Below are 27,596 nucleotides of genomic sequence, written 5' to 3' on the forward strand. Positions count from 1 at the left end.
TTCTTTTCTAAAAAGGACCACAATTGTGAAGACACTGCCTTTTCAAGTATTTTTGACATAAAGGATAGATTTGAGATTGACCTGTAATTGACTAATTCTGTAGAATCAAGTTGTGTTGTTTTAATAAGTGGTTTGATTATAGCCAGCTTAAAAGTTTTTGGTATATATCCTAATGACAAAGATGAATTAATGATATTAAGAAGACGATCTATGACCTCTGGAAGCATCTCTTTTAATACCCTAGTCGGTATAGGGTGGAGCATACATGATGTTGATTTTTATGATTTAACGAGTTTAGCTAATTCTTCTTCTCTTATAGCAGTGAATGAGTGGAATTGTTCATAAAGTAATTACTGCTGTGCTATTTGCAAACAGAAGCTGAAGCTTTATTTTCGGTTAATTTAGCCACTGTGTCGAATAAATACCTAGGATTGTTTGGATTGTTTGTTTGTTTTCTTCTAAGAGAGTTGAGAAATAAGCAGCTCTCCCAGCTGCGCTCCATTTTTCTGGCTGCTGCTTTAAGGGCCCGAGTGGGCTCGCTGTACCAAGGTACTCTCTCTCTCTCTCTCTCTCTCTCTCTCTCTCTCTCTCTCTCTCTCTCTCTCTCTCTCTCTCTCTCTCTCTCTCTCTCTCTCTCTCTCTCTCTCTCACACACATAATAAGAACATGTATATGGTGTACAGACACAATGTCATAGTTAACTTACCGAACAGACTGAGATTGAGCATACAGTGAGGAAAATAAGTATTTGAACACCCTGCTATTTTGCAAGTTATCCCACTAGGAAATTGTGGAGGGGTCTGAAATTGTCATTGTAGGTGCATGTCCACTTTGAGAGACATTTACATTTAATCATTTAGCAGACGTTTTTATCCAAAGCGACTTACAAAAAAGGGGAGAGCAATAGAAGCAACGAAAACAAACAAATCCAACAACCTGTAAGAGCTGTAAGAAGTATAACCTGTAAAAGCTGTAAGAGCTGTTAGACATAATCTAAAAATAAAAAAAATCCAGAAATCACAGTATATGATTTTTAAACAATTTATTTGTATGATAAAGCTGCAAATAAGTATTTGAACACCTGTCTATCAGCTAGAATTCTGACCCTCAAACACCTGTTAGTCTGCCTTTAAAATGTCCACCTCCACTCCATTTATTATCCTTAATTAAATGCACCTGTTTGAGGTCGTTAGCTGCATCAAGACACCTGTCCACCCCATACAATCAGTAAGAATCTAACTACTAACACGAGCTATGTCTCATTTAATTTAATTTCGAAGGCTGCGTCCTCCGGAGGACACATCCTGTGTGCAGTATACGGAGTGTCCTCAGAATTAAACGAGACGTCCTTCGTAGGACACACAGGCAGGAAGTATCACGTTGCCATAGCCGGAAGTTTCCCCTGCTTAAACCAGCACATGTCCATGCCCATCTTAAGTTTGCCAATGACGATTTGGATGATCCAGAGGAGTCATGGGAGAAAGTCATGTTATCAGATGAGACCAAAATAGAACATTTTGGTCAATTTTACTAAACGTGTTTGGAGGAAGAAGAATGATGAGTACCATCCAAAGTATACCATACCTTCTATGAAGCTAGAATCAGCTAGAATTAGTAGCATCATGTGTAATATAAAAATAATAGTCCAATCAATTGTGGGTGGATGAAAAATAAACAAATAATTGTGTTTGTTTGATAAAGACGCTTGCGAGCCCTGTGATCGAGAAAATCATTTCGGTTGCTGCTTCTCCCTCAATCTCTCCTCTCTCATGTGAACTGAACTGACAGGGGAGCTGAAGCTCATTAAATATGCAAACATTATCCAATCCTAGCCGTGGGCATTTACTTCCAAGTCTCCAGTGCGGCACGCCCACCAAAATCCAGTGCTTTGGAGAGAGCCTCAAAACCAGTGTAGAAAATAGCATATTACTTATTAGTTATGATATTTTTGAATGTAAAAACCACACAAACATCATTAGTTGACCTTAGACAACAGTATGAAAAAAAAAAAAAAAAAACACTAATCCCTAACGCTAGTTTATGACACTTTAACATTGATTTTCTCAGGTTTTCAAATACTTATTTGCAGCTGTATCATACAAATAAATAGTTAAAAAATCATACATTGTGATTGCTGGATTTTATTTTCAATTTTCAATTTTGTCTCTCACAGGGGACATGCACCTAAGATGACAATTTCAGACCCCTCCATGATTTCTAAGTGGGAGAACTTGCAATATAATACCCTTATGTCAATACTGGACAATGGTAAATCAAAATGGCCAGTTACATCTAAAAGACTAATTATTCACACTAAAAAATTGTATATGCAGTATAGAAGGGAAAGGACTTTCAATGAAGATATTTAACAGTAAAAATAGCAATTCAAATTTACATAATCAATTCAAAATCAAACAACAAAACAACTTAAAAAAACAGAAATAAGTTGCAAGTTGTTATTGTAAACAAAGCAGTTGTAAATAATTAAAGGAATAGTTCACTTTAAAATGAAAATTCTGTCATCCTTTACTCACCCTCAAGTTGTTTCAAACCTGTATGAATTTCTTTCTTCAGACTGGAGCCATTGACTTACATAATATTTTTTTCCTACTATGGAAGTCAATGGCTCCAGTCAACTGTTTGGTTACTAACATTCTTCAAAATATCTTACCTTGTGTTCAGCTGAAGAAAGAAATTCATACAAGTTTGAAACAACTTGAGGGTGAGTAAAGGATGACAGAATTTTCATTTTAAAGTGAACTATCCCTTTAATAAAGGGATCATGACATGAGAAATCAAATTTGCCTTGATCTTTTGAAATATAAGGTATTTGTACCATTACAACATCCTGTAAGCATCCTCATTATAAACAAAGCATTTATTTAAACAAGCTCCGAATTAGCTCGTTTTTACATTGCAGGATTTGTAATGTCACACAGGAAAATGCATCTGCATTTCACTGCCTCCAGAGGAAGACATTGATGAATAGTTATGCATCATCGCACCATAGGCCACACCCACTAGAAATCAGGTTCTTAATGGCTGATATTTTGCTACACTGTGTAGCGACTCAGGCGAATCAAACACACAATCGCCAGTTACATTTAACAAATATGTTTTGAATGCTTTGTGCTTAGTTACAGACCTTCCCCCAACACAACAGAGAAAGATTCTCCGTTACCCTGGAAACCATCTGATAAGAAGTTTTACGACCCAAAAGAAGTCCAGAGTTAGAGCTTGTAAAACACACGTTTTTGCCTCAAATTATCAGAGGTGTGGACTCGAGTCATGTGACTTGGACTCGAGTCAGACTCGAGTCATGAATTTGATGACTTTGGACTCGACTCGACAAAATGTACAAAGACTTGCAACTCGACTTGGACTTTAACATCAATGACTCGTGACTTCACTTGGACTTGAGCCTTATGACTCGAGAAGACTTGCTACTTTTTTTACATCCAATCACTGTAGTCCCACGTTGGTTTGATTCGACAGTATCCATAGCTACCAGCGTATAACACGTGACTTTGGGCTTCTTTTTTTGGCAAGTCGCGGTAAAAAATCTCGAGTTGCGGGTCGCGGTTTTTTGGGCTTATTTGAAAAATTGTGGTTGCTTGTTAGGAAAATATGACAAGCAACTTCGTTTCTTTACATTTATGGTCGCTGTTTTGTCCAAATACATTGCCTGACACTGTCTTCTCACAGCTAATAGCCAACGATAGTGCAACGATACAAGTGCTGTATTCATTCGTCCTTATACATCCCGTCTCCTTCCCTTCTTTGAAGAAAAATCACGTTCAACGTGCAGGCATGTGATGTGATGTTATAAATGTAATGATAGTTCGTAGACGTAAATAGACAAATACAATTTTTTTTTTTTTTTTTTTTTTTTTTTTTTTTTTTAACAAACAATGCAACCAGCAAAGATATATAGAGATGGAGAGGAAACAGGGAGGTAAGCCACCAAATTTAATCTTAAAAATATGTTTTATAATGTAGGCTATTTGTTATGACTATTATTGTTTGGCTATTATAAAAATAAAAATAAATAATAATAAAAAGTATAGGCTACTAATAATAACAGTAGGTATGGTTCGAATGTATATTATTATAAATATGTCTCTATATTGCAGCACTCTCAGTGTTTTCCTGGGCACCAACTCCCAATCATAGACTGTAAAAAAAGTGCATAATAATCCTAAATAGTAGCTATGTGACATTAGTAATTTTCAATACTATTTAGAGCAGATTGCACATTGAGATGCAGGGCTTATCCTTTTTACGGTTTATAGTGTGCATGTTCACCACTGCTCCTTACTATATGTGTGCAATAACTCCGACTGGAGTTACCATAATCCTTCACGTCACTTTTTCTCTTTTTCCATCTCCAAACCTCTTCTGTTCACAGTCTTTATTGCAACTTGAAGAATTTTGTAAAATCCCATCTGCATTTGCTTTTTAAACTCCAAGAGATTTCAATTTAATATGTTGCAGGCTCATTTATTGATAAATTATTGATAATAAACTATACTGATGATAATAAATAATATAATAATATTGGGCTTGTTTTGGGCCCCCCACCCCTCTAGGTATTCTTCATACCTGAGAAGAATATGAAACAGATGTCAGAAAATCCCTTATAGCCTCACGTTGGTTTTGAAACTACTCTTTACTCATATCAGTGTTGTTGTGTCAATATTCAATGTCTATTATACACTACGGTATACGATAATATTTCAGTTTCAGTGTATGCAATATTAAGAATATTTTCACTGCTTCAAAAGTCATAAGAAAGCCCTTTCCCTCCAGAAACTGAAGTCATATGCTTTATAGCAGTGGTTTTCAAAGTGGGGACAGGGACCCCTGGGTGCCGCGAGGGGATGCTAGGGGGGCCATGGCAAGCTGGCATAAAAAGTATAACAAAACAAAATAATTGAATACATTTAATTATTAAAGTAAACCAAATTAAACCAAAAATAAGCTAAACAATATTCCCATAATAGCCCTAAGGCTAAAAGGACCCATGTCTATTTGAAAGTTGAACTGTTTTGCAATATGAGGTCAACACAATACAGGACTGAAGCTGCTGTGCATTGTTCTAGTGCAATATGCTGTTGAAATACAAGCATTTTCTGTGAAAATTTACATTTTCTGTTTTATACTGTATTTGCTTAATGTCATTGTATAAAAAGAGGTTTAAATAAATATAAATCTTACAGACATACATGATTTGTATAATTTTTAATTCTGTGGTAAGATGACTTGAAGTGACTCGAAACTAAAATGGTAGGACTTGGACTCGACTTGAGACTTGTTGGCTTTGACTTCTGACTCGACTCGAGACTTGACTCATCTTTGACTCGACTTGACTCGGGACTCGAGGGCAAAGACTTGAGACTTACTTGTGACTTGCATAACAATGACTTTGTCCCACCTCTGCAAATTATAGACAACCATCTATAAATGAACATGCACCCCAGGACATTGTATGTAAACACATAACTGTCTTGTAAAATGTTTCTTCTGTATGATATTTTGCATCTTTTTGTCTTTGTCTTAACAACTTACTAGTTCAGGTAACCTCATATATGTCATGTCTCCTATCAAATTAATGCTCACTTCACGACCCACACTTCCATGTATATCACTTATTCAGAAAATGCAGTGTGTGTTTGTTGCATTAATTAGAATATGAATGGTCAGAGACCCACTGAGTCAAGCTTTGAAACAAAGAGCCATAAAATCTCCGGAGGAATTTCCCGCCTGGAAATCCCAACAATCCCAACAATTGGTTAAGTCTAACCCCGGAGGGTGGGACTACTCCCAGACTTTAAAAAGGGGGTGCTCGGATGCCCTCCCCCCCTCTTCTGCTCTTCTCTCTCTGGCTGAACCAACACGTCATCTGGCTGGCCCTTGAGCCAGGCCACCAATGCAGGCCCTCCAAGCAGGCCCCAACTCTTCCCCTCTTCCTCCTCTTCCCTGGTTCTCCTCGCTTCCCTACTGATTCATCAAATTCCTAGCCCGAGGGCATTTCTTCAGGGTGAACACAGAGCATCTCTAGAGCAACCAGCCGCTCCACCCCGACCTCGGAAAGAACCGCCGGACACGCAGGACATTTGAACTCGGAACACACGCACACACGCAAGAAGCCAAAACTAAAGCAAGTATTCTTATTTTCCAAATTCAAACTGCTGTTAAGAGGGTGTGTTATTTTCCCGTTGGGACAAGTTAACTCCGTGAAGGTTGTATTTGATGAACTGAAGGAAAGCTGCCCCCCCCACTCTCTTTGTCTCTCTCTCTCTCTCTCTCTCTCTCTCTCTCTCTCTCTCTCTCTCTCTCTCTCTCTCTCTCTCTCTCTTTATCTCTCTAAGTTCAGTCTATTCCTTATCTTCATTTATGTACCATATTCTTGCGTTTACTATCTATATTTCTACTCTCTCGATGCATATTTAGTGTGTACTTTCTGTGTGAATTGTAGTGTTATTTTTAGTCTGTGTTTATTAAACCTCCAAAAGACATTTAATGAGTTGAATCTGTTATTCTGCCACATACACGAAGTCAATGAAACTTACGATCTAACGTTACCTAACTGCTTATGCTACTATTTTAGTAAAGTAAACTGTATGACCACTTGAAATATTGATTTTGTCCTGATCAGTAAAGTTAATGTTTCTTATGTGCTCGTAAAGCAGTAATCCCTTATTGAGAATTGATTTGAAAGTCTATAACTAATTTGCAGGACAAACTTAGTCGGATAATTTCAAGCAATTCCGTAAAGGGTTACATGTATTTAATTAAACATTTTTCCCTATTAGAAAATTTTAATACGTAATGAACGACTAGCAAATTATATTCATAAATTCATGAATATTGAATATTAAATCCCTTTTGAGTTAATTATTCCCCGAGACATTAAACTCATAGTCATTGTTGTTACAACTGGATGCGAGCGTCCCGTCGCTTCAAAATCAAATAGAACCCATTATAACCCCTGACACTGTCTACACTGGATACAGTATACAGATACATGCTTAGTTTATGACATACTCCAGTCTGTCAAAACCAGGACAAATGGAGTGGAGTGAAAGAACATTCACTTTGATGCTTCAAGTTTAAACAGCTTGTTTGAGTCTCTGTACAGACTTCAGAAGAAACCCACCATCAGAAACAAGTGGATGGTTTGGTACCTTGGGTCTTTAATGAACCGTGACATCATTCACTACCTTAATCCTCATTCATTTTTTAAAGTTAGACATCAACCTTCTTAGTATTTCTCAATCGATTCATTATAAACAATGTAACAAGGAAAAAAAATAATAACACAATTAAAAGAATGCCTGCTTTTCCAATTTTTATATTATTTATTTATTTAGTAAAAATTGTATAGGGTCAATTAAATGCCGAAGGTGTGTAAAAGTGTAAGTATATATATTTTTGCTGCAGAACAATAATTTAATATTTGATGACTGAATAAGTAAAATTCACATTTATTCTACCAGAGTGCAATGACTGATTTGATGAAGTGACATTTCATTCCTAGTTACTGCAGGCAGAAAACAAAAGAAGCAAAACTTGAAATGGATCAGTGATTTACTGCAGAGCAAGTACTGAATGCAATCAAATATTAGTCACTGTCAATTGATGGTGGAACTGGTAAAGAAGCATTTGTATTAGCAATTAAAATACTGATGTTAAAACGATGTTGAAACAGATAGTTTTGAGAATATGTTTGAGAAAACATATATGGAGCTTGATGCTGAATGAACTGTAAAATAAGCTCTGATGAGGACAGTGATGATGGTATAACACATCTGCTCAAACTGAACACTTCCAAGCTACAAAAGGCTACAAATTATGTAGGGATGAAACGGTATGGAAATTTCACATCACGGTTTTAGGGACCCAAATTATCACGGTTATCAATATTATCATGGTTTTGTTCAAATGAGATAAAGAGTTCAAAAGAACAGATGCACACACTGAAAACATTTCAAGTTTTATATTTGAAAATCAACAAACAACAAATAAATCAAGCAGCTCTATGCACTTTTTAAAAGCAAGATTCTATTCTGTGGGATTTCCTTCCTTATATTGGCCGTCGTCAATAGCACCACATAATGCATAAAAAATAATTTGTTGTAAATATAATCTCTAATATTATCTCTATAAATATGTTAAAGCAATATTCTCATTAGTGTCCTATATAAGCTATGATGCATTTAAATCTAGCATATTTTGTGTACAAGCCGAAGTATCCCAGTAAATGACAGTTTGAAATAAATGAAAATAAAAATTGACAGTTTCATACAAACCTGCATACCAATGTTGTATGTTTGCGAATCTCGAACGTCAAGCCAACTTATGCCAGTCATATCAGATGCGCTATGGTTCTGCAGTGTTTGTATTAAACTATTTTCAATGCTGAAATAGAACAAAAACATTCAACCACAGTATGCTGAATGAATCTCCTGTGTACATTGCAGTTGGGTTAGTTCACCCAAAAATGAAACTGATGTCATTAATGACTCACCCTACTGATACACAACCGTTTGAATCTTTATTTGAGGTTGGAACACAAACAAGGAAGAGAAGACAATGCTGAATAAAATCGTAGTTTTTGCTATTTTTGGACCAAAATGTATTTTCGATGCTTCAAGAGATTCTAATTAACTAGCTGAAGTCACATATGGACTACTTTGATGATGTTTTTATTTCCTTTCTGGATATGGACAGTATAGTGTGCATTCACTTGGATACGCTCTCGGACTAAACATAAAATATCTTAAACTGTGTTCGGAAGATGAATGGAGGTTTTACGGGTGTGGAACGACATTAGGGTGAGTCAGTAATGACATCAATTTCATTTTTGGGTGAACTAAACCTTTAAATGTCACCCTAGTCATGTCTGAACGTGTTAGTTTGTCTTTGGCTCAAGCTTCACGTTATTATTTCCCAGACGTAGGTTTGGTATTGAGGTCAAAGTCCACTTGCCTTGCGTTCGCAAATCTTTTTGCTGATTTGAAGTGTTTCCCCCATTTACAGCAACTTTCTTCTGGCATGTTCTGCTGCAGACAGGGTGACCAGAACATCTTCGATTAATTTTCCCTCAGGACTTTTGTAAAAGCCAAAATAGGGCCACACCTCAGATTTGGTCCTTTTAGAAGGCTGGAAAATCTCCCGGTGCAGTCACTGCCTTCTGTCATTTCTTCTCATTCAGAAAACAGCGTTGCGTCACGTGCTGAGCACACCTGCACCAGACTGCATAGGATTTTCCACAAGTTTTCAAAATCGTGATAATCACTGATGGTTTTAATGATAATTAAATTTTAAACGATATTACTTACATTCAGTACATTTTATAGTGGTTTATCGTGAAACCGGTAACCGTTCCATCCCTAAAACTATGCTTTATTTTATTCTTGTGTAATTGTTACACTAATATCAGGAGAGATTTATATGGTAGAGATCCATTTGTGTTAAATATAGATCTGGGTTGCTAAAGACCCAAATATGTTAGAATGATTGTTAAAACATTCATGCATTTAAGGCTTAAGACTAGTCATGCTTACACTTTTAAAATGTTTAATGCAAAACAAGAGCAAACAATTCCATGTGGAATGTTTTTTAAAATGCATTACAGACTCTAAAAATGTGCTCATGAATCAATAGGACGCCTTTCTGTGTAGAGTTTTCCAGTTCCCTTTCGGGGAACTCGAGCTGCGTCGAAACGCTGTGAGAACGCCTCTGCGTTAATGCGTCGTGAAGCGCCTGTAGAACCATTCCATCGTAAAAAAGATCGATCGTCGGCGTGATGACGTCATCGACCGGAAGCTATAAAGCGTCCGTGAAAACAAACAGGAACTAGCTTCTGAGCCTTCAGCAAGCGATCTGTGTGAACCTGTCTGTCTATTTGGTGTTTTTGTCTGTCTATATCCAGAGATTTTCCACCCTTTTTGTTAAATATCAGTAGATTAACAAAAAAAAGAGAAAATAAAATAGATAGAGATGGCGAGTGAGAGCTGCAATTTCAGAAAGTGTGTTCCTCCCTGCCCACGCTACATCACGGGTGGGGACACACACCTTCTCTGTGTTGCATGCTTGGGAGTGCAGCATGCCCAGGCAGCCCTCGAGGGGGCTGCTTGCGAGCATTGTGAGCGATTACCACTGAGAACGCTGCGCTCCCGCCGTGCACTCTTCGAGGAGGGTGCCTCGGCTCGCGTTTCCCGCGGCTCTGGTCCCGCTGCCGCCGAGGCGGAGCGAAGGCTGCAGTCGTGGGGATCACAATTGGATGTTGCAGAGGGGTTAGAGACGGGCGCTGCCTTATCTCTGCCCTCACCTGCTCCATCCAGCGGCTCTTCTCGGGGCATGGAAGCACGCATGGCGGTTTCTTCCCCCCCGAGAGAGTCGCCGGTGCTTCATCTGTCCAGCTCTGAGGAGGTGGACGTTGAAAGCATCGAGACTGAAGACTCGCCACTTCAGTCCCCTGCTAGTGAGGAGCTAGTTGAGGTTCTGACGCGAGCAGTGGCCAGGTTAAACATCGACTGGCCCACTGAAAGAACTGAGGCAGGAAGAAAGCGTCATAGCAAATTAGACGAACGATTCCTGCCGTCTCGCGCTTCAGAGCCTCAGCGGCGGGGCCTGCCGTTCTTTCATGACTTGCACACCGAGGTGGCAAGATCATGGAGGAGACCGGCATCATATAGAGTTTTCAGCCCGCAGACCTCGGTCTACAGCAACCGCGAAACAATATGGTTATGGGGCGATGCCAAAGGTTGAAGAGACGCTTGCGAGCCATCTCTCGCCTTCTTCGGCATCGTCCCTTAAGGCCCCGACTTTGCCCACTAGACCTCTTAAGACAACGTCGGCGCTGGTGGGTAAAGCGTACTTGGCAGCGGGTCAGGCGGCTGCATGCCTGCACATGATGGCTATCGTGCAGGCATATCAGGCTGACCTGCTGAGGGATTTGGACGGTAGTGATGTCGTGGGGGGAGATATTGTAGCAGAATTAAGATCTTCCGCTGATTTAGCTCTCCGGGCCACCAAGGAGACGGCCAGATGTGTTGGCCGCTCCATGGCAGCATTGGTGGCCACGGAGAGGCATTTATGGTTGAACCCCACAGACATCAAGGAGAGGGAGAAAGCTTTCCTGCTCGATGCGCCGCTTTCTCCTGGAGGCCTCTTCGGTGACACAGTTCACACTGTCACCGAGAGGTTCCAGGAGTCGAAAAAGCAAGCTGCGGCGCTCAAGCAGTTCCTCCCTCTCCGGGTCCAGGTACCTGGGGCTGCTGCTGACACAATCAAGCAGCCCAAACCGAGTACGAGCTCCTCACACAGGGCTCAACAAAAGCAGAGCGTCGCTGCCCGAGCTCCCCCTCAGCGCGGGGACGAGGGGCGGCGCTCTCAGACGAGGCCTTCGAGGGGCAGGGCTGATCTGCGGACAGTCCTGATCGCCAAGAAGGCCTCGTCGAAGCGTTCCTGACGCCAGAAGCGTCAGGACGCTGAGGGTGGTTCCCCCCATAGGGAAACGGTGTTTACCCCTGCCAACGGTACCCGTTTCCCTGCGGCACCCTCGGGGGGCCGCGCTGCCAACCCCGCCGCAATGCCGGGGCGCAGTCGGTCTCCGCGGGCCACCCGAGGGTGGTCCGCGCCCCCTTCGGGGGGCCCCCGAGCAGTCAAGTCAGTCGTTCCCTGCCGGTCCGCCGCTTCAGGGCACTGTGCTTGTTGCTCAAAATACACCAGAGGCCAGCCTTGAGAGGCTGGTTCCCTTAGTAGATTTTCTAGACGAGTGGAAACGTCTATCAAATATATCTCATTGGGTCCTGCAGATAATAGAAAAGGGGTACGCCATTCAATTCAGAAGTCGGCCACCTCCTTTCAGCGGTGTCCTACCTACAGAGGTGGGCCCGGAGCAGGCTCTGGTAATGGCACAGGAAGTAGAGACACTCCTGCAAAAAGGGGCTATAGAGAGGTTTCCCCCCCCAGTAGGGAGTCTGGCTTTTACAGCCGTTACTTCATCGTGCCGAAGAAGGATGGGGGCTTACGCCCGATATTAGATCTTCGGCTATTGAATCGCTCGGTGGCCAAGCTCAAATTCAAGATGCTTACACTCAGACAGATTGTATCGCAGATCAAGTCGGAGGATTGGTTTGTCACCATAGACCTCAAAGATGCGTATTTTCATGTCTCCATCCTTCCACATCACAGGAAGTTCCTGAGGTTTGCCTTCGGGGGAGAGGCATACCAATATCGAGTACTTCCCTTCGGTCTAGCACTGTCACCCCGCACGTTCACCAAGTGTGTGGATGCAGCTCTGGCGCCGCTGCATCTGCAGGGCATCCGCATTCTGAACTATATCGACGACTGGCTGATTCTAGCGAATACAGAGCAGATGGCGGTTCAGCATTGAGATGCTGTTCTCGCCCATATGTCGAAGCTGGGGTTGAGGCTGAACGCCAAGAAGAGTGTGCTTTCTCGGGCTCAGAGAACCACTTTTCTAGGTGTGAACTGGGATTCGGTAATTATGCGGGCGCAATTATCGCCAACACGCATAGCATCGATCCTGGCAGCCGTCAAAGAACAGAGGCTAGGCCGGGCCGTCACTGTGAAACAGTTCCAGAAACTGTTAGGTCTCATGGCAGCAGCGTCCAACGTGATACCTCTTGGCCTACTGTACATGAGGCCACTGCAGTGGTGGCTCAAAACAAAAGGGTTCTCCCCGAGGGGAAATCCGCTCCGCACGATCAAAGTCACGCGGCGATGCCTACGTGCTCTGGTCATGTGGAAAAACCCGGGGTTTTTATCTCAGGGTCCCGCGTTGGGGGCTCATGTTCGTCGCGTAACGCTAACGACAGATGCCTCTCTCACGGGCTGGGGGGCGACCATGAGTGGTCGCTCATCCCAGGGTCTATGGCAGGAACATCAGCGGCACTGGCACATAAATCGGCTAGAGATGCTCGCAGTGTTTCTTGCATTGAAACAGTTCCTGCCCGACCTCAGGGGCCACCACGTGCTAGTCAGGACAGACAACACGTCGGTGGTCGCCTATATAAATCACCAGGGGGGTCTGAGGTCTCGTCCGTTGGACAAATTGGCACATCGGATCCTCCTGTGGGCCCAAGGGAAATTGCTGTCAATCAGGGCAGTATATATCCCGGGGGCCCTGAATCAGGAAGCAGACAGCCTGTCGAGACAGGGGCCGAGGCCCGGGGAATGGAGACTCCACCCAGAGGTGGTGGAGCTCCTATGGAAGGTATATGGGAGAGCAGAAATATACCTATTTGCTTCGGCGGAGAATTCTCACTGCCCGCAGTGGTTTTCTCTGACCCATCCAGCCCCGCTGGGGTTGGATGCCATGGTACAGGAGTGGCCGAGGCTGCCTCTGTACGCCTTCCCCCCGATTGTCTTGCTTCCAGGAGTTCTGGAGAGGGTACGCCGGGACGGGGCCCAGGTACTTCTAGTGGCTCCGTACTGGCCGACCCGAGTATGGTTTTCGGACCTGATATCTCTCCTGGAAGGCTCTCGGATGGAGATTCCGACCAGGAGGGATCTACTCTCTCAGGCGGGCGGGAGATTCCTGCACCCATGCCCGGAGATGTGGAAACTGTGGGCCTGGCCTCTGAGGGGGCTAGGCTAATAGAGGAAGGTCTCTCGGCCGAGGTCGTAGAGACCATCCTGCACTCCAGAGCTCCGTCCACGAGGAAGCTGTACGCTTTGAAATGGAGACTTTTCTCAGCATGGTGCAGAGAACGCCAGTGGGACCCAGTTAACTGCTCGGTTGGTACAGTGCTGGAGTTCCTGCAGGCAAGGTTCTCGGCAGGGTTGACCCCCTCCACAATAAAGGTGTACGTGGCGGCCTTGGGTGCCTTCCACGTCCCTTTCGGTGGAGTGTCTTTGGGAAGACACCCTCTAATTACACGCTTCCTCCGTGGCACTTTAAGGTTGAGGCCGGCTATGCACTCGAGGGTCCCAGCATGGGACTTGGCCATTGTTTTGAGGGGCTTGTCCGGACCACCGTTCGAACCTCTGGAGGAGGTTTCAGACAAGTTCCTCGCCCTAAAAACCATCTTTCTTTTGGCCATATTATCTCTCAAAAGAATAGGAGATATTCAGTCCCTGTCGGTAGGGCCCTTATGTTTAGAGTTTGCGCCTGGGATGGTGAAAGCATTTCTGCATCCCAGGCCGGGTTATGTCCCCAAGGTTCCTACGAGCCCACGGGGCCCCATCACTCTCCAAGCCTTTTTTCCTCCTCCGTTTAAGACGTCAGACCAGGAAAGATTAAATCTGCTGTGTCCTGTGAGGGCACTGGATACATACGTCCACAGAGCTGCCCTGTGGAGAAAATCTGACCAATTATTTGTCTGTTTCGGACCCCCTAAGAAGGGGGCTCCAGTATCCAAGCAGAGGATGAGCAAGTGGGTGGTCGAGGCCATCTCACTTGCTTATGAAGCGGCCGGGCAGCCGTCTCCACTGGCTGTCCGGGCGCATTCAACCAGGGGTATGGCTGCTTCAAAAGCACTCTTGTCGGGGGCTTCCCTCCACGATATTTGTAACGCGGCCGGATGGTCGTCTCCTTTAACCTTTGTCAGGTTCTATGAACTAGACCTGGCATCTACCGTTGGGGCGCAGGTTCTCTCGTAACCGTGTGCGCTTCGGCTTCACACATACGAGACACTTGGTCCTATGGCGATGTGGGTATAAGCGTTCTCACAGCGTTTCGACGCAGCTCGAGTTCCCCGAAAGGGAACGTCTCAGGTTACGTATGTAACCCTAGTTCCCTGAGGGAACGAGACGCTGCGTCGCTCTGCCATACTCCCGGCGTGTCCGTGATCACTTACTTCAGGCTTTATCAGAAGTTAGTTCCTGTTTGTTTTCACGGACGCTTTATAGCTTCCGGTCGATGACGTCATAACGACGCAGCGTCTCGTTCCCTCAGGGAACTAGGGTTACATACGTAACCTGAGACGTTTTCCTTGTTTCTCTTTGGGTTTCCTCGAGGTTCTCCGATTTCCCCCACAATACAAAAACATGCAGTATAGGTGAATTGGAGATGCTAAATCTGTCTGGGTATGTTTGTGTGTGTACCAATTGAATCTGAATCCTGGATAGTTCCTCCCAATTATATATTTGAAACACATATGCCACACTGCCCTACTACTGTCAGTCACAAACAACATCCATAAACACAAATTAATCCCTTCCCATGATCACAATCACATTTATACTCACATAGACTCTCACCAGCTTTCTCTAAAACACTGAACTCCATCCAGACATTGTCATAACTTCATAATTGTACAGGGATTTTTCTTGAACTTATTCAAATATAAGTTCAATGTTGTATGCACACAAACTGTAATATTTACAACACAAAGCTTCCTCTTCCACCCAGATAATTTATAGATATCATTATGACATCAAAACAACTCATTAGCATACACCCACTCACATTTAGATATCAACACTGGTTCATAGAGATTAGTCAATCCTTAACAACACAACAAATAAAGAACAGAGTGGGTGAAAAAAAAGTTACGCATATTATTTGTAGACTTATATGTATACTATATGGCAAAAAAAAATGCAACCAAACCAAACAATTTTGCTCCCTTAAAAACAGGAAAGAGCCTCCAGAAAGAACCAAAAAACCTGCATAACTTAACTCACTTGAGATGTTTCTCAGACACTCAGTCCATCACCCAACCATGATGTAAAGCCAGCTTGAGTTTTGCTCAAAAAGAATCAATATGCGAAGTGTGTTAGATCTCAGATCCAAACAGACAGAGCTGAAGGCAGATCAGAACAAAAACCATGCCACCAACTCCATAAAGCGATGGAAAAAACTGGATCAGAAGTAACTCACCCTCCATTGCGTACTTCATATCCAAGGCGAAGAGGTTCCACATGATTTCAGCACTAATTCTACCCATATTCAACTCTTGTGGGAACCTAAAATGATATAAAAACAGACATCATTACAACCATACAGCAATATGCTCAGAAATTAATTCCTTCATCAGAGTCCAGGTCTTAAGAGATCTCAAGACAACATAAAGATCCTGTTGCAGAAAAAAAATATAAAATTAAATACATAAATGTACTTTTTTTCAGTTCTTGGATCAACATATTTTGGTCTTGATCTAAAACTCGAGAGGTCAATTTGTGTTTTATTTCTTAGAGTGGGTGTGAATGGGTCCTGTCCCATTTTAGATGCATGCAGTTCACATGTGACCCTATTCTTCTTATGGGCACCAATTTCACTGTGCTACCATCACACGGGCTGTTTCCATGGTAACCACCACCGTACCATATCACTGAGTAAAGTGATCAACTCTCTACTCTCCCTCCCTGCTCAAAAGCAATCTCAAATCAATCTAGACCAGGCTCAACTCTATTTCGACCTGATTTAATTGTTTAGGATGGACAGAAGAAGCTATCAGAGATGGACACATATGGATGCAGATGAACAAGATGATCATGAACTAGAGAACCCCCCACCCCCACCCCCCAATTCAATTTAGCTTTATTGGCATGACTGTCGGATAGTGCAATCTCTCTTCCTCCCTCTCTCTCCTTCCCTTGATATAATTTTGTCCATTCAACACAAAAAAGAACTTATGGCCAACGGGCTGTCTGAAGTGGCTTTCTGTCTACATGAGTCTTGTATATCTGTCACATATTCACAGACAGCATGCCAGTACAGATTTACGTTATTTTTTAGTTTTTCTTTTGCACATTATCGTGCTTGTATCGTGCTAAAACGGTTGCATTTGTGACCAAAATTAATTTGTGAGTGATATTTTTGCTATGCTCGCCATTGGCGAACATTCTGTGATGAGTATCCTATCACATCTTATGTTGTGTTGACATAATAAAATGAGGTGTCACGCAGCAAAGTTACAGTGGAAAAAAAAAAAACATTTGAGTGCCAAAATACAGAAATGGATGTCCAAAAGGAAAATATAAGGCTTTTCAAAGCCCTCATCTCGATCGAGCAACAACTCTGATGGCTGTGCCAGCATGAGAGAGATCAAAAGCGACAGAGACGTGCCAATGAATGAACATCGAAGTACTGTAAAAGTGCAGGAAGGCCGTGTCTATTTCTTGCACACAATGTGGATAACCACAACAGATAAACATCAGATGTGTGGACGCCAACTAATCTGTAACAAATCTCGTTTTTAATTGATACTGATATGGATATTTTCTGTTACTGCCTGTCAGGGCTCGCAAAATTGCTAGCTCGATGACCCAGAGCTATGGTATCTTCCCGATGGGCTATTTTAAATAGACTAGTGAATAAAATTCCTTTCTTGTTTTGCATTGTCGCCTCTCTTAATCTAAAGGAAAATAAGATCCCGGAAGGTTTTGATCATGAGGATTTGTCCGCAGTGAAGTTTAGCCGATGTATAAACCTGATTCTAAAAAAAAGTTGGGACACTGTACAAATTGTGTATAAAAAAGAATGCAATAATTTACAAATCTCATAAATGTATATTTCATTCACAATAGAATATAGATCACATATCAAATGTTGAAAGTGAGACATTTTGAAATGTCATGCCAAATATTGGCTCATTTTGGATTTCATGAGAGCTACACATTCCAAAAAAGTTGGGACAGGTAGCAATATGAGGCTGGAAAAGTTGAATGTACATATGAGGAACAGCTGGAGGACCAATTTGCAGCTTATTAGGTCAACTGGCAACATGATTGGGTATAAAAAGACCCTCTCAGAGTGGCAGTGTCTCTCAGAAGTCAAGATGGGCAGATAATCACCAAAAATAGTGGAGCAATATCAAAAAGGAGTTTCTCAGAAAAAAAATGAAAAGAGTTTGAAGTTATCATCATCTACAGTGCATAATATTATCCAAAGATTCAGAGAATCTGGAACAATCTTTGTGCGTAAGGGTCAAGGCTGGAAAACCATACTGAATGCCCATGACCTTTTAGATGGCACTGCTATAATGGAAATCAACATGGGCTCAGGAATACTTTACCATGAACACAATCCACCATGCCATTTGCCGTTACCGGCTAAAACTCTATGGGTCAAAAAAGAAGCCATATCTAAACATGATCCAGAAGCGCAGGCATTTTCTCTGGTCCAAGGCTCATTAAAAATGGACTGTGGCAAAGTGGAAAACTGTTCTGTGGTCAGACGAATCAAAATTTAAAGTTCTTTAAAAAAAAAAAAAAAACTTGGACGCCATGTCATCCGGACTAAAGAGGACAAGGACAACCCAAGTTGTTATCAGTGCTCATTTCAGAAGAGTGGGCTTTAATGCCTATCGGGCATGTTAGGTCCTTAGACCTGTATGCTAGTGAAATAGCATCCACTATCCAGTGAGAGAGTCTTTGCTTCGTGACAGCATAACCTTTAGTGCGGCCACCGAAGCAAACGAAGAGCTGGTCTGACTGCCTGAAGGGGGAGGAGCGCTCTAAGTACAATGACAATGCTCTGACCAGGCAGAGTAGGTTCGCGTCCTCTTCCCCCAGAGACGCGGGCAATGGAAGTAGTGTAATAATCTTGATAGCACTCTGGGTATAAAACCATGTCTGGGTTTGAGCACAACCTTGGAGTTGTTGGGCCCGAACTGGAGACAGGACAGACTCACTGAGAGTGCGTCTAAGTCACTCACTCGCTTAACCGAGGATAAAGCCAGCAGAAACGCGGTTTTGAGTGATGAGCTTTAAGCTCGTGGTATGAAGTGGCTCGAAGGGGGGACCATTCATGGCTTCCAAAACCACGGCGAGGTCCCATATAGGGACAGAGGGAGGGCGAGGCGGATTCAATCTCCTGGCCCCTTTAAGAAAACGTATAATGAGCTCACTTTTCCCTAGTGAATGTCCTGTGATCTGAGCATGGTTAGCTGCTATGGCAACGACATAAACTTTGAGCGCAGAGGGGGAACGACCCGCGTCCATTAGCTCTTGGAGAAAATCAAGCACTTCTGCCACTTCGCATGAGTGTGCGTCGATGTCTCGCGCAGCACACCAGTTTGAAAACAATGACCATTTTAAAGAATAGAGCTGCCTGGTCGCGGGGAAGCTCTAGCTTCCGAAATAGTGTTCATAACTCTGTCAGAGAGGTTTCCGGATACCCGTTGATGGGCCATACGTGGAGGGCCCATAGCTCGGGACTGGGATGCCAGATTTTGCCCTTCGCCTGCATGAGGAGGTCTTTCCTCAGCGGAATGGGCCATTGGGCTGTGTCTGCCAGCAGAATCAGTTCGGAGAACCATGTGTGGTTCCTCCAGAGCGGGGCTATTAGAAGCACTGTGGATGCCGTCTCCCTGAACTTTCTGATGGTTTGTTGCAGCATCACGATCAGGGGGAAAGCATATAGAGGGAGTTTGGGCCAAACATAGGCCAGGGCGTCCCTGCGTTTGGAGAAAAATATCGGGCAGTGAGTATTGTCTTCTGAGGCGAAGAGATCTACTTCTGCTCTGCCGAAGGTGTTCCAAACTAGTTGAATCGTTTGTGGGTCAAGAGACCACTCCCCTGGGGGAATGGGACCTCTGGATAGCATATCCGGACCCCGATTCAGAGAGCCCGGCACATGAGCCGCCCTTAGGGAGCTCAGATTGTGCTCTGCCCACAAAAGGAGGCGTTTCGCCATGCGGTGAAGAGAGTCTGATCTCAGGCCGCCCTGGCGATTTATATACGCTACCAACGACGTGTTGTCGGTGTGGCGGTTCTGTATGTGTGGAAGGAAAACTCTCAGCGATAGGGCGACCGCTTTCATCTCTAGACAGTTTATGTGAAGCCATTTCTCTGGTTCTGTCCACAGGCCGGAGATCGGCTTGCCCTCGTGTAGGGCGCCCCACCCTCGAGTGGAGGCATCTGTTGAGACTACTTTCAACTTCATGATCGCGCCCATCGGCACACCCCTCCAGTACCACACCGTCTCCCTCCAAGGAGCCAGAGCATTGATACAGCTGTGGTTCACTTCGATGGGAAGTCGGCCGCATTTCCATGCGTGAGGCGGAAGGTGGCCGTGTAGCCAACGCTGGAGGGGGCACATGTGTAACAGTCCCAGCCTGAGTACTGACGATGCAGAGGCCATAAGGCCGAGTATCCTCTGAAAATGTTTCAGGGGAATGCGAGTCCTGACTTTGAATGAGGCCACCTTGCTCTGAACAGATAGCGCGCTGTATCGTAAGCCGTGCTCTCATGAGTTGCTCTCAAAGTCCAAAACTTTGCCCAGAAAAGATACCTTTTGTGCGAATGTGCGCGAGGATCTGTTTCACCTTCAGCATTTTGAAAGAGCGAGACATCAGAGCTTTGTTCAAATGTCTTAGATCTAGTATGGGCCTGAGCCCTCCGTCCCTCTTTGGGACAAGGAAGTATCGGCTGTAGAAGCCTGACTCGCTTAGGGATGGGCAAACGGATTCCACCGCTCCCTTCTCTAACAGTTTCGGGATCTCGGTGCGAAGCACGTGACTGACGCTGTTTCTCATCGAGGTCTCGACCACGGCACAAAAGCGCGGGGGATTGCGAGCGAACTGTAGCGAGTAACCCCATTTTATTGTGTTCACAACCCAACTCGATATGCCGGGGATGGCCTGCCAGGCCTGAGCCCGAAACGATAGTGGTTGGAGCTGACGTGAGTAAAGATTGCCTACTGGAGGGAACTCTGTAGCACGGCCATTTTGTGTTTGTGACAGGGGGGGAAGTGCTTGTGTGTGGTGGCGTGCACTGTGCAGTGGGCGCCGGACCATTTATAGCATGGGTGAAAGGGGTATGTGAGTGTAGGAGTGCATACTGAGAAGTGGGCACATTTACTACAGAGAAAAAGCTCATTTTGAGATTTATTTGGATTGTCGTGATAACGGCGTTTGTGTGCAGGCGAGTGCGTTTGACAGCGGGCTTGTTGGCTGCAAAGTTGAGGTCGGCAATCACCTGGGTGGACCTGGCCATCTTCTCTTTTTCTGTGTGGCTAGGACGGCTTCGGAGGATCGGGGTTCAACACAAGCTTGGGTCGAGGTCCCCAGCGTTCGGGCTGTCTGCTGCGGTTTGTAGAGCGGGAACGTTGGCGCGTTCTGGAAGCCGAGCGAGGTTGAGAAGATGATGAAGCCAGCTTAGCGGGCTGAGAGGGCGGAGCCCTATCTTGACGGCCTGAAGAGCTGGAGCGCTTGGGTAAAAAGTGTCTCATGGCCTGCCTGAGAGGCTTTTTGCGCTTTGGTAAAGCGTTCCGCGAATCCGACTACCGATGGACTGAAGAGACCCGGGGCAGAGATGGGGGCGTCCAAGAAGGAGACCTTGTCCTTGTCCTTCATTTCGGTCAAATTTAGCCAAAGGTGCTGCTCTAAAACAGTCAAGTTCGCCATGTTCTTCCCAATAGCTTGCGCGGTGGCTTTAGTAGCATGAAGGGCTAAGTCCATCATGCTGCGAAGGTCCTTCAAAGTTTCGGAGTCGGGGACAGACTCGCCCAGGGAGCGGAGAAGTCTGGCCTGGAACACTTGAAGGACAGCCATTGTGTGAAGAGCCGAAGCAGCCTGGCCAGCGGAGGCGAATGCTCGGCCGGCGAGAACTGAAGTGGTGCGGCAGGGCTTGGAGCCGTGCTGCGCCCTGGCCTGCCATCCTCTGGAGGAGGGCAGGCAGAGGTGCGCGGCAACGGCCTCTTCAAGGGGGGAAGAGACTCATATCCCTTTTCCTTCGCGCCGTCGACAGTCGAGAGCGTTGGGGAAAACGAAGACTTAGCGCAAGCAGAATAGGGCGACCTTAATGACTTTGTTAGTTCGTCATGAACTTCGGGAAAGAAAGGCGCAGGCTTCTGGGGAGCAGAGAAGCGGCGGCTTTCGAGAAACCACTCATTCAGTCTGCTGCGCGTTGGCTCTTCAGGCTGGGACCACTCGAGCCCGAGGTCTGCCACAGCCTTTGTGAGCGCGCGCATAAGCTCCGTGTCAATGTTGGTCTTGGAGCTTGTGGCAGTCTGCGTCGAAACAGGAGGCTCTGAGACAGATTCTGACCACTCGCTGCCGAACTTGGCTGTCGAGAGGCTGTCTTCCTCCTCCTCTGGCGACGGTCCACCGAAGGATACTGAACAGGCCGCTGCTGAGGAGGGGCGCTGTCCTTCCTGGGTGAAGGTGACTGGCGAGGCACACAGGGAAACATCTGCCGTGCAGTCGCTCTGTCACTCAGGTGGCCTCTGGTCGCGACGCTTCTTGCGGCGCGGTCCAGGGGCTGAGGGCGGGACTGGGTCGAAGGAGGCGAGTCAAGCCCGAAGGGTCTGCAGTGCCATCTCGTCGCATTCGGGGCAGCCACCTCTGGAGAGCGCGAGCTCCGTGTGGTCCCGTCCAAGACACGTCACACAGATGATGTGACGTTCGCCTTTGGAGAGAGGTGCTCTGCACGAGCCACAGGAAATGCGAGGCATTTGAAACAACGCCTCGCACTCTTTTAGAAAGAAAGGATACGGCGCCAGATGGCGTAGCTGGAACTGCAGAGATGAAGGTGGAGAAATCCGGCGTCCTCACTGCTGCGGGTTCCGCTGTGGTGCTTGATTCGATGGCGGTTGCTTCTTCTTCCAGAGGTCAGTGAAGGTGTCGCTGAAGGAGATAAAATCTGACACCTATGGCGAAACAGGGTCTTTTATAGCCACCTGTATGCTAACATAAGCTCCCTTTTCCGGCGGGCTCTCTGGAGTGCCCCTAATGGTTCGTTCCTCTCAGCCGCCTCACCATAGATTCCTGCAGTTGCCGCGGCCCGGCCAATCAGAGCACGCCTCGCGCCTGGCTATTGCCGTGCAGCTGCACTGCGCTTTACATGGATACCTTTATTAATAAATTTTGCTTCATATTCTCGAGAAAAGGAGTTTTTCCCATACGCAATACGAGGAACCTCTCGATAAGGGAACCTAGGATTACTAAACACAACACGTTGCTCCCTTCGCTGCACGCATGCTCAGTATATCGCTGTGCTCATTATCACCATCAGTTCTCTCTTAGTCAGAGTCAGACACGTCAAAAAGTGAATAACTTTAAAAATGTGTGGATCAGTGCTTACTAGTAGAGACACGAACTATGGGGGTAATATTGTTGCATTATTCCAAACAAATCTATTGTTATCCACAAATAAATGTAAAGCAATTCACAAAAAATAAATAATTTCACAAATTAATAACATGAGATCCAAAAATAGATGCAGGAGTTTCACAAAAATGAATTAGATTCACAAATAAATACAAGGATATTATAGTCACAAACACACAACTCTGCCTTGCATAAGTTGCATTGATTTGTGAATTACTTCCTGTGCATTTGTGGATCTCTTGTAAATCGCGTGGCTTTTGAAACATTTCTAGCGTCTAGACCAGGGGTCTCAAACTCCCGGCCCGCGGGCCACTTGCAGGATGATATTTTGTGACATCACTTGACATCAAGGCGCATTGCTCTGAAAACCATTTTTGGCTGAGAAACTATTCTTTCCGGTGAAATCACAAAACTAAATTGTGCACACACAAATGCACACAAAATGCAACGTGTCCATGCTCTTAATATACAATCATTGATGAACATTTTAATGAAGAAAACTATATGAGCAGATTAGATCTCTGAACATTTGAGACGATTTACTAAAAGTCTACTACTAGACAACTGAGGAACTCAATATAAGCAGCAAATGTACGTATTTATTCACTCATGTGAAAAACCTCGGGACTAATAATATATTTGATGACAATAAATGCAAATATTGTTTGCAAATAGTCCCAAATTGATTATTTCCCAACTAGAATTAGACCTAGAATTTCGTTCACTGTTCTGTTTGACCTGGTTATGGCCTTGCTTTGAAATAGTCTATTATTTTAAATAAAAATAAAAACATTTATTATTTCAGTATTACATAATGATTTAATTTCTATTGGCCATATTTATTAGTACACAATTACCATCACACACCTGTTGGCAATAGATAGGTGCGAAGGACGAAGGATAACCGGATCCAAAAATCTCAAAAATATATTGGCAATAAAAAAATAAAAAAAACAGGCAAGAGAAGCCTATATGAACCATTCATGTTCAGAAAGGAATGTTCCTTCCCCAAGGCTTAACAGTAGCATTTTATTCTGAGGATTTATTCCAAACAAATATATTGTTATCCACAAATAAATGTAAAGCAATTCACAAAAAAATAAATAATTTCACAAATAATTAAAAAAAAAATGAAAAATAAAACACTATGCCAGTAGATGGCGGAATAGGAACACGTATTGGCTCATTAGGCTTTTATTTTGAATGAATTTTTATAGTTCAGATTTATACCAGTTAAAATAATATTTTTTGTTATTTTTTGTACTGGAATGTTAAATATATAGGCTAATTAGGGAACATTAGAAAGTCTAATGAAAAACAAAAATATCTGACTACTTAATGATAAATCTTTATTTAAATCATGTACCGGTATGTGCTGTTTGTTATGATGAGAGGATTTGAAGATAGTAGGACGAATCGTGTAAAAACTTGCACTAAAATTAATTCAGCATTTTGAGACTGAAACTTGTGTTGATCAATACTGAGAGGATTCTCATTCATGGTAAATTAAACATATGATTGGGTATTATTTTCAATAGAAATGCACGTGATTGGCTACAACTCTGAACGCTGTAAAATCATATGTTGTGGGCTACTCTCGTGACCCAAATGAAGATTAACATTGTCTCTTCTTCATCTCTCCTCAGAATAAAATGCTACTGTAAAGCCAATTGGCGAATTCAATGCACATATTGTGTTAATATTTACCAGACATTGCTGCAAATATAGTGAAAATGCTGTCTATCCTGCTTAATCCTATTTAAACAGATAGACTGCGCGGAGTTGTTTGGAACTATTGAGAGCTCTATGGTTCTGGTCAGCACGATATGGCCGTTATTTGATCATATAGATCAGTGGTCGTAACTGTTTTTCAGCGGCACTGGCCAAAACGTGATTGGTTGGAGCGAGAACGTGCTACAATTGGTCATCACGATATGGCCGTTATCTGATTGGCTTAAGTAGATGGTGGGTGGAGTCTATGTATTTGTGGATTTATTTGAGTCTAGAAGCTAATTTTTTTTTCAAAATCCACATGCTGTGCTGCGATTCACAAATGTGCAAGAAGAGAGCCACAAATGCAGAGGAAGCCATCAACAAATGCACAGGAAGTGATTCACAAATGAATGCAACTTATAAGGCAGAGTTGTGTGTTTGTGACATCAAAATATATGTGTGGATTTTTTTTTTGTTATTCACAAATGTCATTGTATTTATTCGTGATTCTAATTCATTTTTGTGAAATTCCTGCACATATTTTTGGATCTCATTCTATTGATTTGTGAAATTATTTATTTTTTGTGAATCGCTTTACATTTATTTGTGGATAACAATATATTTGTTTGGAATAAAGCTACAATATACCCCCATTTACACATAATGAATTACATTGGGAAAGAGTAAATTCAGATGGAGCTCGACATTTCAAATGTGTTGCATTTCTAAAAAAAACAAAAAAAAAAAAACACTGTAATCCAATCCATTTCCAAAAACCTGATTTATTTGGAGTTCAAGCTATATATTTAACTGTGTTTTGGGTTGGATTTCTAAAAAAAAAAAAAAAAGTATAATGTTTGGCCTACAGAAAACAAATAAATCTAATAATCTTTGATGCCTGTTGAAACAACTATTTATTTATTTTATTCTAGAGTTTTTGTGGCAGCGCTGTATTGATATTCCTACAGCTCTGCTTAGAGCTTGTTCTAAACCTCTATTATACTTCTGTAAATAATTTATTCATACTTTATTTTCTAGAATATATCTCAATGTTCCATCTGATTTTGTGAACTTTATATCTTAAAGGTGCAGTTTTAAAAGTAAAGTAAAATATCCAAAAAAACACTAGGCCAGTGTTATATATTTTGTTCAATTGAGTACTTACAATATCCCAAATGTTTCCAACTATTTGTAAAATGTGAGAAAATTGCTATTTTAACCAAGGAGCCGGGATGTCTGAGCATAGCGTCGGAGGGAGTTGCCTGTCAATTGCATCATATGCGTTACCCTCGGTTTCTGGTTTTATTCCGCAGAAGCGCTTTACTTTTAGCAGTGTGCAACATGTGTCACAGCAGCCACAGATTGAACGCACAGAGTAACGTCATAACATAATTTTCAACACACTCAAATGTATCTAATATGATAAACAGAGCTACGTTACCTCATACTCATGATTGGAAAAGCGGAAATAGCGTTTACACCTGTGTCACGTCATAATAAAAGTCCCGCTGCTCGCAAGGCGTGTGTTGTTCATCTCATTAACAATCAGCGGCCTTGCTCAGCTTCACTACACTTGGTCCTGCTCTGCTTCATACTACAGTAACGTGAATAACCGCATCCATCAACATGATTTCTTCCCAAGTCCTATTTTCCACCGGCTGTGAGGTCAAGACCACATGTCCCAAGATGCTGTGCTCAAACTTTGCGTCATCAAACTACCCCTTTGTTTTGAATAGGCGCCCTCCAGTGGATGGAAAGTTGCATAGTGCACCTTTAAGTAATGTAATATTAATGTTTGAAAATGTTTGAATTTCATCCTAAATATTAAAGATACCTAAAACACTGCTCTGCCCTATAGAAAGAAAAAACACATTTTGTTTGAGTTTCTTAGACTGCAATTTGTCCCTTGAACTTTCTGAGCGCATTTTTCTGAAGCTTACGTGAGTAAATTTTCTTTTTTTTTGTTGTGTTTAAACTGTCAAATATACACAAAGGGTCTTGTTTACCGTTGTCACTTGCGAAAACAAAACATTTCCGGCACCATGGTGGAAATGTGCAAATTAAAGGGCGGTAATATTATAATAAGATCCCTTTCCAACGTCAGAAGGGGAGCGAAATCTGAGCGGCTGTTTGCTATCTTTGTGGTAGTTTCAGCCTCAGACGTCACGCCCACGGACTGTCGGCTAAATATCTGATGCATATGGGACATTTTTCTGGAAACACTTTAGGAGTTTCAAATTTGTCATCTGACTGGTTGAATTCTACAGGATGTCTGCGCGATGAGTGTTGCGTTTTTTAACGGTCCACCTTGAAACAAATGCCGTGACACCAAACTCCCTCGTGGAAGAAGAGCGCCATTGTGCTTACAACTGTGACAGTGAACGCTTACCAGCATCAACTAAATGCTGGACTTTAAAAAGTATGTGAAATTCGCAGCTCCATTGTTGCAGTAAATTTAGCAGTTCCAGAATTAATTCAGTAATTCTTGAATTAATAATTTATAGATGCATGACAGTCTGTTATTGTAGGGACATGGACTTTACATTTTCATGCTCATAAACATGACGTGGAACAAAACGAACTGTGACTGGTTGCATCACGTCAGTCAAACGTCATCTTGGGTGGTCTTCAACCAATGGAAGCTGTAATAGAGTCCAGAGCTTATGCCGTCAGGCTGGTGGGGACTCTCCCACATATAGACATGATGGTTTTTATACCGTACAAACTGTATATTCTTCCCCCTTACACTAACCCTACCCCTACCCTCCCCATCATAGAATACTTTGTATTTTTAAATTTTTTAAATAACGTATTCTGTATGATTTATAAGCTCCCAACTGTGACACGAGT

At 43.2% G+C, this 27,596-nt stretch overlaps 1 protein-coding gene across 4 annotated transcripts in view; it reads right to left on the bottom strand.

Moving 5' to 3' along the window:
- The window catches only part of LOC137043632 (protein unc-13 homolog C), a 548,445-nt gene that overhangs the window by 314,497 nt on the left and 206,352 nt on the right, over positions 1-27,596 (bottom strand). For all 4 annotated transcript variants that reach the window (XR_010898550.1, XM_067419931.1, XM_067419930.1 and 1 more), the window contains exon 18: positions 15,860-15,945. Coding sequence is in view for 3 of the 4 variants with exons in the window: in XM_067419931.1 (XP_067276032.1) it covers positions 15,860-15,945 (86 nt within the window). In the remaining variant the exon portion in view is untranslated. The remainder of the gene's footprint in view (positions 1-15,859; positions 15,946-27,596) is intronic.

This window comes from Pseudorasbora parva, chromosome 16, assembly GCF_024679245.1.
Source record: "Pseudorasbora parva isolate DD20220531a chromosome 16, ASM2467924v1, whole genome shotgun sequence".
In the NCBI taxonomy this organism is placed as follows: Eukaryota; Metazoa; Chordata; class Actinopteri; order Cypriniformes; family Gobionidae; genus Pseudorasbora; species Pseudorasbora parva.